The following is a 17452-nucleotide window of genomic DNA, read 5'->3' as shown; positions in this document are numbered from 1 at the left end:
GGATGGGCCAGGCGGGGAAGGCATCGGGGGGGTTGGGGGAGCAGGCAGAGCTGGCGGGGGTCCTCCCCATGGTCCCCTCCCCCCTCCTCCAGCCCTCCAACCCCTTGCTTACCAACGGTGATGCCTGGGTCCAGCTCCCTGCTGCTGGCACACTGCCTGCTCTACATGGGCAGGCAACATGCTTCAGCACCAAGGCGAGGGCTAACCATAGAGATGCTCTGGCAGCCAGAGCATCTCTGTGGAGGACCCAGCCTCCGGTTGCCTCAGGGCATGGTCTGGGACCTGCCTCACTTTTTTTCTCTGCAGGGTTTTTTGACCCCTGGATATCCAGAGGTCTAATTTTGCCACCATGCTGCAAAACTGCATTTTTTTGTTCCTGCACGTGCCTCTTGCAGCATCTCAAAAGGATTTGAGATGCTGCAAGAGGCACATGCAAGCTCATGTGGACACACCTTAAGTGGGTATTTTCCTTCTCACTGCATCACAAGGCCGGAAACTTGCAAATAGAATAGTTTGGGTAGAACTGTGCAGTCAAAGTTTTTAATAATGAACAGCTAATAGTCAACTAAAATTGATCAACTTTTTATTGATATTTTTTCCTTGGCCTAACATTCCCTAACGTTTAGGGTTTTGGATTCCAGCCCAAGACAGCGTTAGGCCTAGTCACACAGCAGTACTAATATAACTAAAAAATTTTGGGTGTGGCAAATTAGATCTAGTTTAACTTGCACTGATAAATGTGTAGGCTCAAGTTAAACTTATATTTATGTAAACCAGTTATATGTGTGAATCTCCATGCAAAAGTTGCTCTAGATTAGGAGGTAGAGTGAAGCTAATTTTGGGGTATGGTTTGAGGAATTTACTATTTTATTTTAATATTTTATCTATTTTTATCACTTAACTGTTTTTATTATAAGCCAACCTGAGCGTTTTTGGGAGAGGGTGTGCTGGAGATTAATTAAATAAAAAAACAAATAGCTTAACTAAGCCAATTTAAGTTAAACCTGGGCTCATCTACACATGCTGTTAATGTGGCTGAAAAAACTCCATCACTGTTTGTGCTGGAGTTTATTGCTCCCAGGCTTTTTATTTGCATGTGCATCTGGGACAACAGCATGTTAAGCCAAGGCAGAGCAGCCTCAGCAAACAGAGGGCCCCAGGGTCAGCCTGCTAGCCCAGGGCTGCTCCAGCTTGGCTCAGCATGTTGTGGAGGAGCTGGCTGGGATATGAGAGTGCCTCAATGTGGAACTAGCTGGCAGGCAGCTCCCACACCTTAGGCGGTGGAAGGCCAGGACTGACGGGGCTCAGCCCCACCAAACTTGGGGCAGTGGGTAGGGCCACAAGGCAGCCTGGCTGCGGGCAGCTGCAGCAACAGGTGGGAGGGGCACACGCACAACCAGGATCACAGCCCAGGGTTTGGATCACTAGCTGCCCAGCATGGCTGGCAAGTATCAGTCCATTCTATGATGGGGAATGGGCTGGGGAAGGGGGCCAATCAAGGCCCCTGCTGTGAGGAAGAGAGTGGAGCACAGGTAGGGGCAGGGGCTGGAGGGAGGGGGGCTCTGGCCAGGCTGGGTGGTGGGACAGTTGAAGCCTGCACGGCTCATCCAGGGACACAGGCGGGTGGGGTCCCACTGCTGTATGTGAGGCAGAGGCTGGCTGCTGCTGTGTGCTGGGCTTTGGCCCACTCACCCCCACTCCTGCTCCTGCCTGTGTCCCACTCCCTCCCTCACTGCAAGGGCCTTGATCTGTCCCTTCCCCTAAAGACTTACCTGCTGTGGGGGGGTGGGGCACGCCTACACTCAGTCCCCACAAATAATTTTTTCTCCCTCTGCCTGTGCCCCACACCGAAGCACCCTCAAGCTCCAGCCATCCCCATCAGTGTCTACATATACGTTGCAGCAGCCTAAATAACTCCATTGTTGGATAGTACTTGAGTCTGGCAGCACTATCCTATGGCAGAGTTAATTAGTTTACTCTGTCCTAATAGCACCACATGTATAGATGGTGATGCTGTACTGTAGAGCTAATTAGTTAGCTCCTCAGTAAACTTTTCATGTAGAGGCACCCCAGTGTAGTTTCTGTGCAAAGAGGAACATTTTGGGCTGGGAAGCACTGCAAAGACTCCTAGGAGAGAATCTGAAATAATAGGTTCATATGTCATGTTCCAGTGACTGTCCTAGTTTGGTTCTGGAGCTATGTTCAGCTGTCTTTAGTGAAAGTTAGTCACCTGGATTTGTGCAACCCTTGGCAGTGGTGTAAGTAAAAACAAAACCAAAACAAAACCAAAAAAACCCAATTCTCTCCTCTCTCCCACCAAATACAAAACCTATACCCCACCCTGAAATACCCAATGATACATTAGACTTAATTTGTTAGGCTACTTATAGCAACTATTCCTGAATTTGATTAGATGGCACATTTTTTTAAAAATCTATTTTTTTTTTTCAGATGGAAGTTAATGACATAAAAAAAGCTCTTCAATCAAAATGAATACTTGATAGATGGAATGTTACATTATTCATCATGACTGAGACTCAAATTTATGCCCCAGCCAAAATAACTTTGTGCCAAATGATTTAAGAATTGCCTCAACATCCCTTTGTTTGAAGGATTAGCACAAGAGTTTTGATAGCACAACAGAAATACCAACGAAAAGAAAAACTTCTACACAAAGCAGTTGCTGTATGGCACTGGTTGTGACTGAAATTGTTACTATTGTGCTAAAGGCTCTCTACTTCAAGATCACAGATAAAATGAAAACTCAGGCAGTTTAGTCCATAGTGGTACTATTTTGATGATATTTTTCCATAAATAAAATGTATTTCAGATTATCCGTTTACAAGCTTTATGATTTTGATTTTTTTAAAAAAATTGTCTTTTGTCACAGAGTCCTAAAATATTTGTACTGCATATAGTCAGGAATGAATGTTACTATGTGTGTGTGGGGGGGAGGGTGTTGCTTCAGGTAGAAGAGCCTACTTTTTGTGTTATGGTTTTAAATTCTGTTACATATGCAATTTTATGTCCAAAAAAATATACAAGATAAATTTGTGTACTATAGTGTATTTAAAAAAAGAAGAAAACAATGGAAAAATCTGGTCTTTGCAATGATTTGTGCCTTCTTTTTGCCACACTGATTGAAGCTGGTTGCAAACCAGATCTCAAGATAATGTAGCTGTCCTGCTGACACCTGTCATTTTGGTCCACTAGAGGTCACTCGTAATATTTAACTGCTCTGTCAATACAGCCAGATGTGTGCTAAGGTGGCATGACAAACTGCAGGTTTGGAAGCAGCTTTGTCTTATCAGCTGTGGCTTTTTAGCTTTCCTGTTTTTAATAGGCCTCTCATGCAACTAGAAAGTTCATCTCTGCTTGATTTTGATTACAAAAACTAATCACCTGCTTCCGTCCCCAATTTTGCACATGGAGTGAACAGCAGATATGCATTACTAAAGTAAAAATAAAAACAACCTAAAAATCATCAATAAAAAAGTTGTTTTATTCATGCATGAAGTCCTTCATTGTGCGTGATGTCATTTATGTGGTATCATTTGCCATGTTTTAGCAGCAGTGCTTTCTTTCCTGCTCTTATTGAAACCAATGTTAAATGTATCCGTGTGTGCATGTAGTAGAGCATTTCTTCTTTTCAGAGTAACCTTTTTCTTTCCTATTAGTGCAGCTGGAAAACAAGGAATTACAGGACTGCTCTGGTTTCATACATTCTCTGATGGCAGCAGTTTTCTTTCAGCCGCTGAGAACAGTTGTAATATGCTCTGCTATCTCTGTTGAGTTTATATGAAGCAACTAAATGCAGCTATTTTTGCACAGCTTGTGGAGTGAATGAGTGATAATGCTGAAGTTACAGAGTGGTAAAAATCAAACAAAGGATTCATTACTCCTCATGCCAAGTGTTATTAATTGATTCCACCCTGGAGATCCTACACCACAGATTTCTGTCCTGCCTGCCAAGATCTAGATAGGGCTTATTTCTCTGTCTATTAGTAGCACTTATAAATGGCCAGAGGGTTTCCAGTTTTGTGATATTATCCACTAGTTACGTTCTCTGTTGTCCTACAGAAGGCCCAGATTAAACTCCCTTAAAGTTTCTTATAAGAATCTGCCAGAACACTGTAGATGAAAGCCATGCCATACATTCAGACTAAAGCTTGATAGAAACCAGCTATGGCATTGTTACACCTTTTCAAGCACTAACTTTGTATCTGCTTGGCTCTTTTTATAGCTGGATAGACATGTTTGTGGTGTGACAGTTACTTTGCATGTGTGGCCAGTCTAAATTTATTGCTCAGTTAACCAGTTAATTGCATGATAATTATTTTGCACATGTGGCTGGTCTAAATTTATTGTGCAATTAACCAGTTAATTGCACAATATATGTAATGTCTGCATGTTACTTTAAAGGATTTTATTCTAGGTCTTCTGTAGGACAACAGAGAACATTACCAATGAACCCACTTCCTCTGGTACAGCATGTGCTGCTTATACAGTGAAGATGTTTGAGATTTTAAATTTTTGAGTGAAACTTTAGTAAATGTTTTTATAAATAAAATTGCCATTGCTCAGTTGTTACATGAACAAAAACATTAATTAAATATTCTTACTGAAATGCCATTATTTGAGGATTTTAAACAGCTGCATTTAGCAGTTTTTTAAACAAAGTATCCATCCAGTTCCATCATGGGTTTCCAGCAGTAAAGATGTCTGGATTACTTGACTAGAATATCTTTTGTGATACTAATGATAGAACTGGGAGAGCAGAAGGACACAGGAGAAATAGCCAGAAAGAACATCTTGGAGTTCTTAATTCTGTGCATTTGGAATGTATATCTAGAATTAAACAGTTCTATAATGCTGTGAATCCTAACTTCACCCATGGGAAAGAAAACAAGGGTACCAGCGATAAAGTATTAGTTTCTGGACTGAACCTTGAAATGTAGGAGGAAGTTCTGATATGTTACTTTTCAAAACAAATCTCTAAATTCATCATGGACTTTCCTAAAGTTAGATAACATCTATTTTTTTTTCCTCCTGTCAAGATAGTAACTTGTTATTTTATGGGGCTGTACTTGAGAGTCCAGTGTATTATGCTTTGTAATAGAAGGCTAGATGAGATTTTTGTGAAAATATTTTGTTTTAAATTTTATGGTTCTTGAAGGTGAGATTCCTTGGGAATACAATTTGTATTTTGTTTCTGCATTTCATTATAAAAATTGAACGTATTTTACAAAGGATATGAATTTCTCTTTTTTTAAAAAGATCAATGATACATTAAAACCTGTAGATATAAACTGCTATCTTTGGGAATGTTCATTTTTATCTTCAAAGAAACAGAAAATGCCAGTGAGTTACCAAGTTATTTTTTAAGTGAAACTTATTAAATATTGTTGTTTGAAAGTTGTGTAAAATTACCTTTCGTTAAAATATCCTGATGACAGAGACATACAATTTTGTGACTTAAGGTTTGTTTTATGTGGAAATCAAGTGAAGCATCAGACTTGTGCTTTTGAGTTATTTATTAATAGCTGGGTTTTTGTTTGTTTTTTTTACAATTGCTCTTATCTGGGTCATGATTTTGATATGTAATTAAATGAATTAACATTTTACTTTTGTATAATCTAGCGAAAGAAACTGTGTACCTCAAGTGCTTAATTTTGAAGCCCCTCAGTTTGCTAAGACCTTCAGCAAATTCAGCCTTAAATTTATTGAGTTCCTTTTGTGTGCGTTTGAAGCAGGTAGGAAATGCTGAAAATCCTAAAAGCCTTCTAAAAGATACTTAAAAATCCTTTTCAACACTGAAAGAGCCTGCCATCCCCTGCATACGGAACTATCAACTACTGTTAGCTTTAATAAAAGAATTACATGATATGGGAATAAATCCTGTAAAATACAAATATTCAAAGCAAGGATTAGATTCTAGTAGTGAAATTACATCTTTTCATGCTTATTTGCGTTCTATTCATAAAGACTAAGCTTAGCCAAGTGTTACTTTAACAGGTTTATAGCTACCTATTATAATCTTCAGTTGTGCTTAAAACTACCTATAATCAACTGTTCTCATGCTTGTAAAATGCATTTAACAACTAATAAGTTATTAGCCCTTCATATGCCATTTATGAATGTGTAACTCACTTTTTCTGTCAACCCTTGTTAAAACTTAAAGAAAACTTAAAGAAAAGACCTGGACAAGAGAAAAAAATTCACATGTGGGTAGATGTGAGGAAATATTACCATATTCTGGAGCTATTCTTTTCTGCATTAACTCTATATTGATATATTTTTTCTCATTTGAATTGCGTTGAGACAAAGTTATGTTTAGCTTTACTCATTGTTAAAGTTTGCCTTCCAAGTGAACTAATGCTGACTCCTTTGGCATCCTTTGTTGTCCTATCATTTTAAAACCAGATAGAGTGATGACACACTGCTGTAGGAAGACTGTAATACTACAAGCTCTCTATGGAGTCAGTAGAAATCCCAGTAGATACAAGAATCAGTCCATATGCAGCTAGGTCTGGTTTTCTGCTACTCTTTATGTCCTCTATTTTTCTCTTCAAGGTGTCAGGTTTCGTCTCAATAGAGGACAGAGGACAACTGGACAGCCCTCTGTGATGGCCACCCTATATGCAAGGCAGTTCATTAAAATTTTTCAGCATTGGGAAGGAAGGGGACTTAAGTGGTGCTGATAACCAGGGATCCTGGTTTTCTCTGTTTACAAATCACAAATTCTCTGCTTTAAAATCACAGCTTCTCTGATTTAAAACCCCAAAATCTGTGTTTTTCCATGATAACAATGAAATGCCACTATATTTACAGGTATCAGTTGAACAGTGTTTTATCAATATATTTACAATTTTAAAGCAGTTTGGAAGCCTACCAGTGCCTCAATCACTATAATAAAATACATTCCAAATGCCTATAAATTTTGGCATTTGATTTTGGGTTTTTAAGCACAGAAAATCAGAGCTTTCCCTGTCCCCTTTGCTCACCAGGATGCAGATCCAGCTTCTGCTGTCCCCTGCCCACTGCATTCTGGTGCTGAGCAGCCCTGATATACTGGTGCCCTGCCCATGCCACTCTTACTTTTTTCCATTCTTTCTTTTCATGATTTTGAAAATAGCCCATGTCTGTAAATAAAATGAGGGGGAATACCAGCACTATCTACTCAGGTAACAAGGACATTGAAATGCACAAGATACTTTTACTTTTTAATCCCCACAATGTTACTTCATTGCTTTATTCAATGCCACTTTATTGCTGCCAGACTGATTGATTGGGCCTAGACACATACGTGTGTTTGGGGTCAGAAGGACTCACACCTGACTAACTGGTGCTGTGTGAGGCAATACAACAGTGGCAGGTCCAGCTGCTCATCAGCTAGTGATTGCAGTAGTGAAATCAGCAGATCAGTATGGAGTGCTGGTAGCTTCTATATACCCTTTTCTGTTGCTGGAGCAGAGCTCATCTTTGCAAGGTAAGAGAGTATTCAAATATCTTTTATTCATACAGTGGTCAAGAAAATGGAGGGGACATTGTGATCCTAATTCTGCTTTGTCTCCAAAGGCTTTCTTAGTTGTCTTCATACTGTAGCCGAGTAGTATAATGGCTTTCTATAGTAGAAAGATGGGTTTTTTTGGATAGCTATCCTGATATTCTGGTAACTAACTCCTTTCTAGTTAGTAGTGTTGTGATACTCATGGGGTCATAAATCTGCTTGGAAATCTTGTTTCTAGTTTAAGAACAGTGAATGCTCCGTAAGACCATTCCAAAGTGTTTTTGTAAAATTTAAAACTAATTCACTGTACAGTTCAGATTGCCTTTTTAAATTATGGAATGCATCAGTCTCTAATTTTACATGACAAAAAATTACTTTTTCAAACCACGGGTTTTAAATAAAATATTACACTAATTTATGCCCAAGATTAAAGCAAAAACTTCTTGCAGTTTTTCAGTCTACTCTATCAGTACATAGTAAAGGAAAATTGATGAAAAATAATGGTTGGATTGTAGAACAGATGTGTACGAGCCTTTTCAATGTAACTTGTAATAACAGTAGTGTTTAGGACCCTGTCTTATTTGCCTTAATCAAGTAGAGAAAACAAGTGAAGACGAACATAATTTTTTTTTCTCTTAAACCTGTCATAAAAAATTGCAATACACTGTTTCTTCCAGCTGAGACAACTTGAAAAAATATAGAACAACAAATTAGCAGGTCAGAAAGACTAAGTTCCACTAATGATGGCAAATTTCAAAGCATTGAGGGAAGTATACAAGTCTAGATGCTCCCTGAAGAGTGCCTGTTGCCTCCCACAAACTCCCAGCTACTCCCAAGCTTCCAACTACTTATCTTTTAGTAAGGGACATCAATTTGGTGATTCTTTTGGTTTTCCAGGGGTTAGCTGGTAGCAGGCCTTTGAAATAGCTGTAATGAATCTGGGTATGTGAAATAAATGAGGGTTTTTAGTTAAAAAGCAGCAAAAGCCTGCTCTCTGAGATCCCTAGTTCCAGAACCAGACCCCTGGAAAAATTATCTTTTGGGCTTTCCAGGATCTTTCCATAGGAAGGAAAAACTAAACTGGTTAATTGTCCTTTTGTTACTGGATGACCTGTTTATTGTGTTTTCCCTTTTTGAGGTTTAGTTAACTTCCCTGTTTTGCGTAATGTGAAAGTGAACATGTTGTAAAGGAAGTGTGAACGTTGGCTAATGACTTTAGTAATCTTGTGTCTTCCTCTCCTTTCCAGAAAATGAGAAAAAAACAAGTTAGACAAGTTAATGCAAATTAGAAAAGTTTAATAGTGGTTGGGCTACTCTTGATTGCATGAACTAGATTAACCAAGTCACCTTGGAGGCAAAGGTGCAACAGCTTTAGCAAACAGGAAGATGAGCCATGGGAAACTATTCAGAAACCTCAGGAAAAAAGGTAGCAGCCAGGTAGCCCTACTGGAGAACTACCTAGCAAGCCTAACATTATGGACTAAAATCTTTATTCTGTAAATGACAGTATGTTTTTGTAGCAGCTTTTGGGGCGCCATCATGAAATAAAGCATCTTCCTCACTGATGATCTTCCAAGAAGATCAGACCAACTGCAGATGCTTCGTCAGTCTGATGAAGGGTGTCTGTGCCTAAAAGCTTGCAAAGAATCATTTTTTCCAACTATTTGAGTTGGTCTAATAAAAGAGATCAGATTTACCCAAAGAACCATGTCCCTCCTGGTGAGGTTTTTTTGTTACAAAAACCCAATTCAGTTGCTTGGTCTGTGATACTTTTAAAACAAAACCAAATGTAGAAATGGATTTAACTCTTACCTCTGTAGCTGCTGAGGATATTGACATCATTGAAGGCTATGTCTAATCTCAATTCTTCTCAGTTTAGCAAAAGGGATATAGGTTTCTTCATGCCCACTCAGCTGGTCCTGCTGCTTTTCTGCTGTTATAGTACACATCTTGGAGCAGAAATTTGTACAAAAAAAGATGACTCGTGTGAAACTGCCAAATAATACTCTGTATAAACAACAAACTTGGGAAGCGCATCATAGTTCACAGCATGAATGAAATCCAGGAGGAGCTTAATCAATTGTATTTAAACTTTTGGAGTTATTCTGTAGACTTTATTTTTCCTTTGGACTTGGGAGAAAAACAGGTTAATTGTAAGGGTGGCATAGAAGAAACAGATTGTGATTTGCTGTACCACAGCTTGTAGATGCCTTACTGCTATAGCAGTGCAAAATATATTGAAATTCCTTAAATTGGAAGGGGGCGATGAGTTCCTCTCTTAAGAAGTTGTGAACAAAAATTGTAGAAAACCTTACTTGCTCTGTTTGAATGGGGTCAGGAACTTTCCCTGCTATATAGGGGCTTTGGGTTTGAGCAGTAAGATTTTACTATGCTTCTTTTTTTAACATAACCTTCTTTTCCGTATGGAGTATTAAGAGTCTTTGTTTTACTAAATCTGGGTTTGTTTTAATACTCTTGAGGGATAGAAGATTTTACTGTTAAGACGTAACCCTTTTGGTACTGGTAGGTGGGTGTCTAAACAAGAATAGTATATGAGTGACAATGTACCTGGATATAAACTTTTCTAACTGAGCAAAACTAAAATGTCATTTTTTGGTAGTGGCTTAAAGAGCTTTGATGTGTCACCAGTCTGGTAGAATACGTTTCGTATTAGCTAAGAAAGCAGTGTTTATTCATCATAATACCTGTGACTGTGTGGGTAAGATCACCCCTGTACAGTAACAGATACTGTGACACATGTGAGTTAGATAACTGCCTGACGAGTGGTGGCTGCCAACCTTTTTGGCTGGTGTGTGACAAGTTAAGTTCAAAGTTTGAAATAGTGCCGCTCTAATAATCAGCCCCCACTGCTGCCCAGTACCATGGAATTCTCTTGTCTCCAGAATGTGGTAACAGTGAATTCAGCAAAATCCCTCAGCTCCCACAGGGCCAAACCTTGGAGCCAGCACTGACCCCTGACTTCTGCCTCCTCCCCAACTACCATGCCAGTCCCCACCCCCTTGCTGATTTTCTGCATGCCAAATATGCCAACTGCCTATGCCGCTTGTGGCGTGTGTGCTGTGGGCTGGCCACCACTGCCCTATACTATTGTAAATTCAGACAAAGCAATACAAATAATCATTTAAGCTAGAGCTGCCCTGTCCGAGTTTAAAATCAAGATGGGTCTGCTCCTGGAGAGATTTAGACTCAACCAAAAGTTAATTTGTACAAAGCACAGGGCTGAACACTCATATGGGGAAACCTCCTTGGACTTTAACTCTTTAATTGGAGCTTGAAGTTTGTGGCACAAGATAGGTTTAGGGCTCCTCATGGAAAGGGTGGCTAGAAATGGGAAGGTCCATCCTCCTTCAGATATAACAAACAAATACTACACATCAAGGCCAGTATTAGATATGAGGCTAATATCCTGCTTGAGATCATGGACACATGGAAAGTGAGGCAATCCTCATCAAGAAAGACTACAAATCTGTGACACAACTCTTAAGAGCACTTTAGCCCTGGAGCCAACAGTGGCAAAAATAACCCTGGATGAATCGGGGATCGATGTGTCATGCTTTCACAGACTCTGGGTTAGGTTTTATTTATACCTAGCCCCTCTGTAATTTGGCTGCTCCACAGCTTCTTCATACCACAAGCAGCTGGAGCAAACCTTCACCCTGGTCTCAAAAGCAGAGACTGAGGCTACCAGCTTGTCTGCTGCTCTAAGCATTGGCCTCATCAGCAGTAAGATGCAGACAGTGCTGACAAGTGCATGATTTTTGGCTTGGACACTTATTTCATGCCTACGTGTGATCAGACTGTTTGTGTCAGCTGTGCCGGGGTGGTGGGGGGTGCTACCATTTTGGTCTCACAAAGGGTCCAGCTGCTAAACCAAGTCCTGTGCCCAGAAATAGCTTCCCCTCAACAGCAGCCAAGTGCTGCTGCTTGGCTCAGATGTACCCTTCCTGGGGTGTGCTATGCTTCTTGCACTCCTTTCCTTCCCAGGCATGCTAAATGCAAAGAACAGATGTTTCATGAAGCAGTTATTTACTATGGTAGAACCCCCATCACCCCCCAGGTTTACTGGCACACTCAAAACAACAAGAAACAATCATGAGAGGATCTAGGTTTTTGAAAATGGGGGTGCAGATGGCATGACAAGTCAACACATACAACACAATACATATTTTCTCCAGTTAATGACTAGATGCTTTACCTATCTGATAGGGTGCAAGCACTATATTAATTTCAAAATCAAAGCAAAAACAAATGTAACTATTGGAATCTATAATTTGCTTGAATATTTATGAAGTTTTAAAACACCACAATAAACTAGGTAAAACTAGTTATAATAGTTGAAAGAGACTGTCACTAGTCCTGTAGTCATTGCAGTTAAGCGTACTCCTCTTATTCAGATTATCAAAAAAAATCTTTCCTGCTTCAGCATCTTGATAGTGCCTCCAGTACTCCACTGTCTGTCATTTCTGCACCTGAGATAGATTGGTCCTCTTCTATTTCACAGCCTTGCAGACTGTTTTGAGTTCAAGTGTGGTAATATTATCATCAGGCGTGGCTAACAGACAGCAAAATTGCAGAAAAAAAGACAGTTTAAATATTAGAACATCTAGACCATTAAAAAGGAGAGAGGGTCGTTAACACCTATGGAGAGAAATCAACAGGCATGAGGAAGGTGACCCGGAGCCATGAAGTCAAGTGCCTCTCAGCACTGCCTGAGCAGAAATGCAGCTGCCTCCCAGCCAGTTGATTTTAAAGTTTGGGTGGAGGAAGAATCAAAGGGGGAGATACAACTCCACACTCCCACTCTGGATCCACCTCTTGAAACAACATTTTTCTCCCTCCACTGTATGAACGAATACAGAACTGACCTAAACACCATGCCTTCAAATCCCTCCCGTATCCAAATTCAATTTTAACTTTTATAAATGAGCAAAAACACATGGAGTTGCAGCATATATACTATAAATACTATACTATAGATTTTTATAGTCTAGCAGTTTATCTTCTGAGGAGATAAATTAGAACCTGGAATGACAAGATCTAATGGTGCCAGACAGCTTTACCCACTGGCCTATAAATTGCTTAAAGAAAGGGATATCTAGGGCATCCCCTTAGCCTTTGCAAAGAGGTATTTCCATTGCCTTTTCATAACAAAGGCCAGGGTTCTGACCTACAAGGATGGTGGAGACTGCCTGCAGCACTCTAAAAAGCAGTAACCAGCAAGGTGGATAAAGATCAATGATTTTTTTATTTTTTAAAGTGGAGGTTTTTAATTTAAATCAGATTCTTTAATTGAATCATATTTTGGGGAGGGGGTTGGGTTTTTTTGTTAAGATGCTTTAAAAAAAATCATCATGGAATAGGGATTATAACTTCCAATTATATACTATTTTGGACAAGATATTCATGTAACCTTTTTAGAAGTTTTATAAATGGGTCACAACAAACCATAGACTATATTAGGGGCCCTATTTTATGGAGTTCCCAAGGGTTCCTCTATAGATTAGTAAAGATTAAAGAAAACCAGTCTACCTAATGGGACTCAGTGCTCACTCTAGAAGATCTTATCAAGTATCTCTGTGATGCTTAGTTTCAGTTCTTAAACTGGATTTGTGTCTCCAGAGATCATTGGCAGACAAGGTTCTTTGGCTAAATGTGATATCTTTTATTAGACCAACTAAATAGTTGGGAAAAATTGTTCTTTGCAAGCTTCTGGGGACAAATGTGCTTCTTCAGTCATAGGGAAAGGAAAGTTTGTCGTCTCCAGAGATAACATCCTTATTAGCAGCGGTATATAGAGATGAGATATAATAGACCTGATTACCCACCCATCAGCCCTCTTGTCTCTCTGCAAGCTTGTGTACACACAGTCAAGCCCTTACCTTTCTCTAGAAGTGCAAAGTTTCAAGAAATTAAATGAATAAAGGATATCAAACAACAAGAGTGCATTTTTATTTTTGTAGAAAACAATGATTAAATTGAGGCTGGGTAAACCAAGAGCATCTGCACAGCTGACACACATTTCACGAGAAATGGGAAAGATCTATAAATGTAGATCTCTACAGGGAGAGGCAGAGAAAGTCAAGGTGTCCATACCGCTCGAGCCTGTGGAGCCTCTCTGCCCAATCAGGCCAGTAAACTTTGGCATGAAGGCCAGTAAGCTTTAGAGCAGTTTTTCTCAACATGTGGGTTGTGACCCAAAAGTGGGTCACAAGAATATTTGAGAGGGTCACACGCAATGTGTGAAAGCATGGGTTCCAGCCTGCAAGGAGCTGCTTGGGGTGATTGGAGGCAGCGGGAGCATGTGTGTCTACATGCGCACATGCATGTGGCCATCAGGCAGGCAGGGTGATGGGGGGAGGGGGCAGAGGGCTGCAGGTTGTGGGTGAAGGGCACCAGCAGGGCCAGGGTGCTGTGGGTCGGGAGTGAGGGGCACTGGTAGGGCTAGGGGCTGTGGGTTTGGACTGGCCATCAATGTTTACAAATGGGTCCTGGTACAAAAAGGCTGCTGATAACCACTGCACTAAGAAAGTGCTTGCTGCTGAAGAGAGTAGGGCTGGAAGAATGTTGAACAAGAGTGGGTTAACGTGAGATGCTGTCATCATCATCACCAAGAGGTGGCATGCAAATCTTGAGTGGCTGTCTCCAGTCTTCCTCTCATTTTTTCCACTGTTCCTCTCCCACTTGCAGCCTGAAGTATTTAGGGTCTAGCAAGTTCTGATTCAGAGGCTGTATTCCTAACTATCATGCTCCATAGTTGCTCATGACCCTTTCCTCTAAGAATCTGTCCAATCCCTGTTCTGAATCTGGAAGAACTGTCAGCTTCTGGTGGCATGCTTGGAGTTTCATGCTTGAATTACAGGCAGTGTGTAAAGAACTTCCTTTTACTAGCTTTAAACTTACTACCTACTAAGTTTCATGTTGTGATCCCTAGTTCTTGTATCGTTTGACAGAGTAAATAATACATCTCAAGTCAGTTTCTCTTCACAATTTAGTATTTTGTAAACCTTTATCACGTCCCTCCTCAAGCATCTCTTTTCTAAACTGAACAAGCTTAGCTTTCTTAGTCTTTCCTCATATGGAAGCCCCTCCATACTATTAATCATTCTTGTTGCACTTCTCTGTACCTTCTCTAGTTTCATGTGGTCTTCCTTATCCTGAAGTTCTCCTGTCACTTTTGGTCATCTTGTGTCTGCCACACAGTCTTCTCTACCACTCTGTGCTTAATTTCTTTCACCAAGAACTGCCAGCTAACAGATAGGAGATGGTCCCAAAGCAAGTTGTCCGGTGGAAATCACGTCTCCAGTCTAGTCACTGCCATTGTGAGAGAACAGATGGAAAGTATCTATACTGCTGCCCTTTTAGTTTAAAACCTCCCTCCCAGAAACGAATTGCCAGGCAGTAATCGTGGAGTTGATCAGTGGAATGTGAATGTGAACAGAAACCCACCTACAAAAGTCCTACCATGTGCTGCAACAGGTATCATATAATGCACTAAAGGAGGCAGGGTACATCTACCTGAGATGCTTTACTGTGCATTAGAATAATCTTATGTACAGTAATGTGTCACTGTTTACAGTCGTGCAGCAAATACTGCACAGTAGATTAGTCTAATGCACCATTTTCTAGTACCTGTAGATACCGAAACTAGAAATCGACATGTTAAACTAAAATGCTGAAATGGACATGTAGACACTGATTGGGAGCAAATTTGCTCCTGGTCAGCCTAGGCAGCAGGCGACCACAGGGGATGGGGAGAGCTGTCCCAGCTGAGTGGGATGCTGCCTGCCAGCTACATAGAGATTGGGACCCATCCTGATCTCCACAGGACTGGGAGGCCTGGCCTGGCCTGGCTGCTGGACATCTGCCTCCCCACCCCATGGAGTGGGGAAGCAGCTAAGACAGCTCTTCCCCACCCTGTGGATATTGGGACCAGCTGCCCTGCCTGCCCCCTGCCAGCCTGGGACTGGCATCCAGGGGAGCCTGGATCTTCCCCTGGCTGCTGCGGGTGGGCAGATCAGGGCAGAAGCAGCCCTAGACTGAACTTCTTCCATTGGGAGCAAATTTTCTCCTGACAGGCACATTAATTACATGTGTAGATGAGCCTGCAGAGTCGCAAAGGGATACCAGCCTCTGATACTGGTGCTGTTAGTGCAGTCTGTGGCAAACCCCACACTGTGCATGCTCAAGTCCAACTGAGCACAGCTTGTTTGCGTGTAGCTGTGCCAGTGCAATATGATCGTGGTTTATGTCTTTAGCTTAGCCAGTCACAGTTTATCTATTTGTTTGTCAGTAACCCAAGGGTGTATCTACAGTGACTGCAGCTTGTAGAAACATAACCTGGATAGCTTTAAGCTAGCTAACTTAGGTACTGCCAGCAATCTAGTTGTAGTAGTACAAAACCTGGTGTAGGCTGCCAATTTTTGTGGTGGTAAATACATACCAAAGCAACTATCTTAACACAAGCTCTGTGCTATCAAGGCCACAACTGTTCTTTTAAAGCTAATTCTTTTAAAGAACAAGAGCTACAATATGGGCATATTCTGAATGATCACTGTGTGGCAAGGGTATGACTAAATCTATATTTTTGCATCTTCCTGATTTCTAGATGTTATGATTCTAGGCATGAAACAGCATGGACTTGTTATGTCTTGGTGCTACCTCTTAGCTCTTAGCAGGAACAATTATAATAGTTTTCGTACAGCCATTTTTTTAAGAGGTACTTTTTAAAAATATTGTCCCCAAAGATGTAGAAAAACCCAGAAGATCTCTACCAACCTCTGAGAACATAACTATATCTTTTCTCTATCTTTAAATACATGAATTATTTTTTAAATGCCTGTAGTGACTGGCTGTGCTCCCAGATATGGGATTTCAGGATAGGCTAAGGATTAAATTCAACAAGTTGAGTCATGCAAGTGTATTTCTTGCCATTACAAATGCATGAACTTTTTTTTTTCCATTATACTTCCCAAGCTGTTATTAGTGGCCTTCCACAATTGCAGGTTGTCCCTTCACTTGGTCTTCACAGTAAATTTATCATCATGCACATAACACCTTGACTGGGGATAATTTAGAACGCTTAAAGTGGTTGTGTGATACTTTTTGTTGCTCATAAACCTTTACCTCCCTGGTTTTCCTTGTGCACCTTTAAGATAATTCTTAGTGTACACTAAGAACATGAAAACAGACTGACAACAATGTAGGCGAGAGCAGCCTCCAGGTGTTCCAGTGCCTACACATTTCCTTATATTTGCAGTCTTGCTGGACTTTTACTTATAAGTCTGCTGAACTGAAGCTTTAGAAAATAGTTTTACGATGGATACCAACTGCCCCACTCATTAATGAGAAATAATATCTACTAATAAAAGGAAAAACTAATTCTGAGAGGTCTTCTCTTAACACAAAAGGTATAAATGAGACTCAATAATTTTAACAGTGATGGGAGTCAAAGGAACATTGATCAAACTGAACCAATTTGAAGAGAACATCACAGGGAAATTGATCAAATGGAGCAAGAAGATTCACTCTCCCAACACAAACATTTTAATCAGACCTCTCTAAAGCATAGGAAATGTACATTTCTCAACTCCCACAAAAGCAGGAAATGCTCAGTGAGACACGTCTTATATGAGAAGTGGATTAGGCTGTAGAATATAGAAGAAGATATGCATGTTATCAAGATATTGGGTGTTATAGAAAAAAATCTATGCTTGCCATTAAATTGATAACACAATATAGTAATTAATATTTGGGTTGACTAAAATGGGGAGTCACAAAAGATTGACATCCCCAGTTACCCAACCAAAGTGAAAATTCCATGCCCCCCCCACCAATTCCCTTTGATCACCCTGTGGACCCTGCTAGAGCCCCAATTCCTCCCATGGCCTCTGCCTGCCCCCAGCAAACCCATCATGGACTCTG

The 17452-nt window shown here is 40.6% G+C and overlaps 1 protein-coding gene across 5 annotated transcripts in view; it reads left to right on the top strand.

Moving 5' to 3' along the window:
• SH3KBP1 (SH3 domain containing kinase binding protein 1) overlaps positions 1 to 3516 on the top strand; it is a 470950-nt gene extending 467434 nt beyond the window's left edge. For all 5 annotated transcript variants that reach the window (XM_019524798.1, XM_019524796.1, XM_019524797.1 and 2 more), the window contains one exon: positions 2452 to 3516. In XM_019524798.1, the coding sequence (XP_019380343.1) occupies positions 2452 to 2493 (42 nt within the window). In that variant the 3' untranslated portion in view covers positions 2494 to 3516. The remainder of the gene's footprint in view (positions 1 to 2451) is intronic.
• Positions 3517 to 17452: the final 13936 nt, after the last annotated feature.

The sequence above is a fragment of the Gavialis gangeticus genome, unplaced genomic scaffold (genome assembly GCF_001723915.1).
Source record: "Gavialis gangeticus isolate Ggan-Ray unplaced genomic scaffold, GavGan_comp1, whole genome shotgun sequence".
Lineage (NCBI taxonomy): Eukaryota > Metazoa > Chordata > Crocodylia > Gavialidae > Gavialis > Gavialis gangeticus.
The sequence above is the reverse complement of the archived record's forward strand: the minus strand, read 5'-3'. Positions and strand labels throughout refer to the sequence as shown.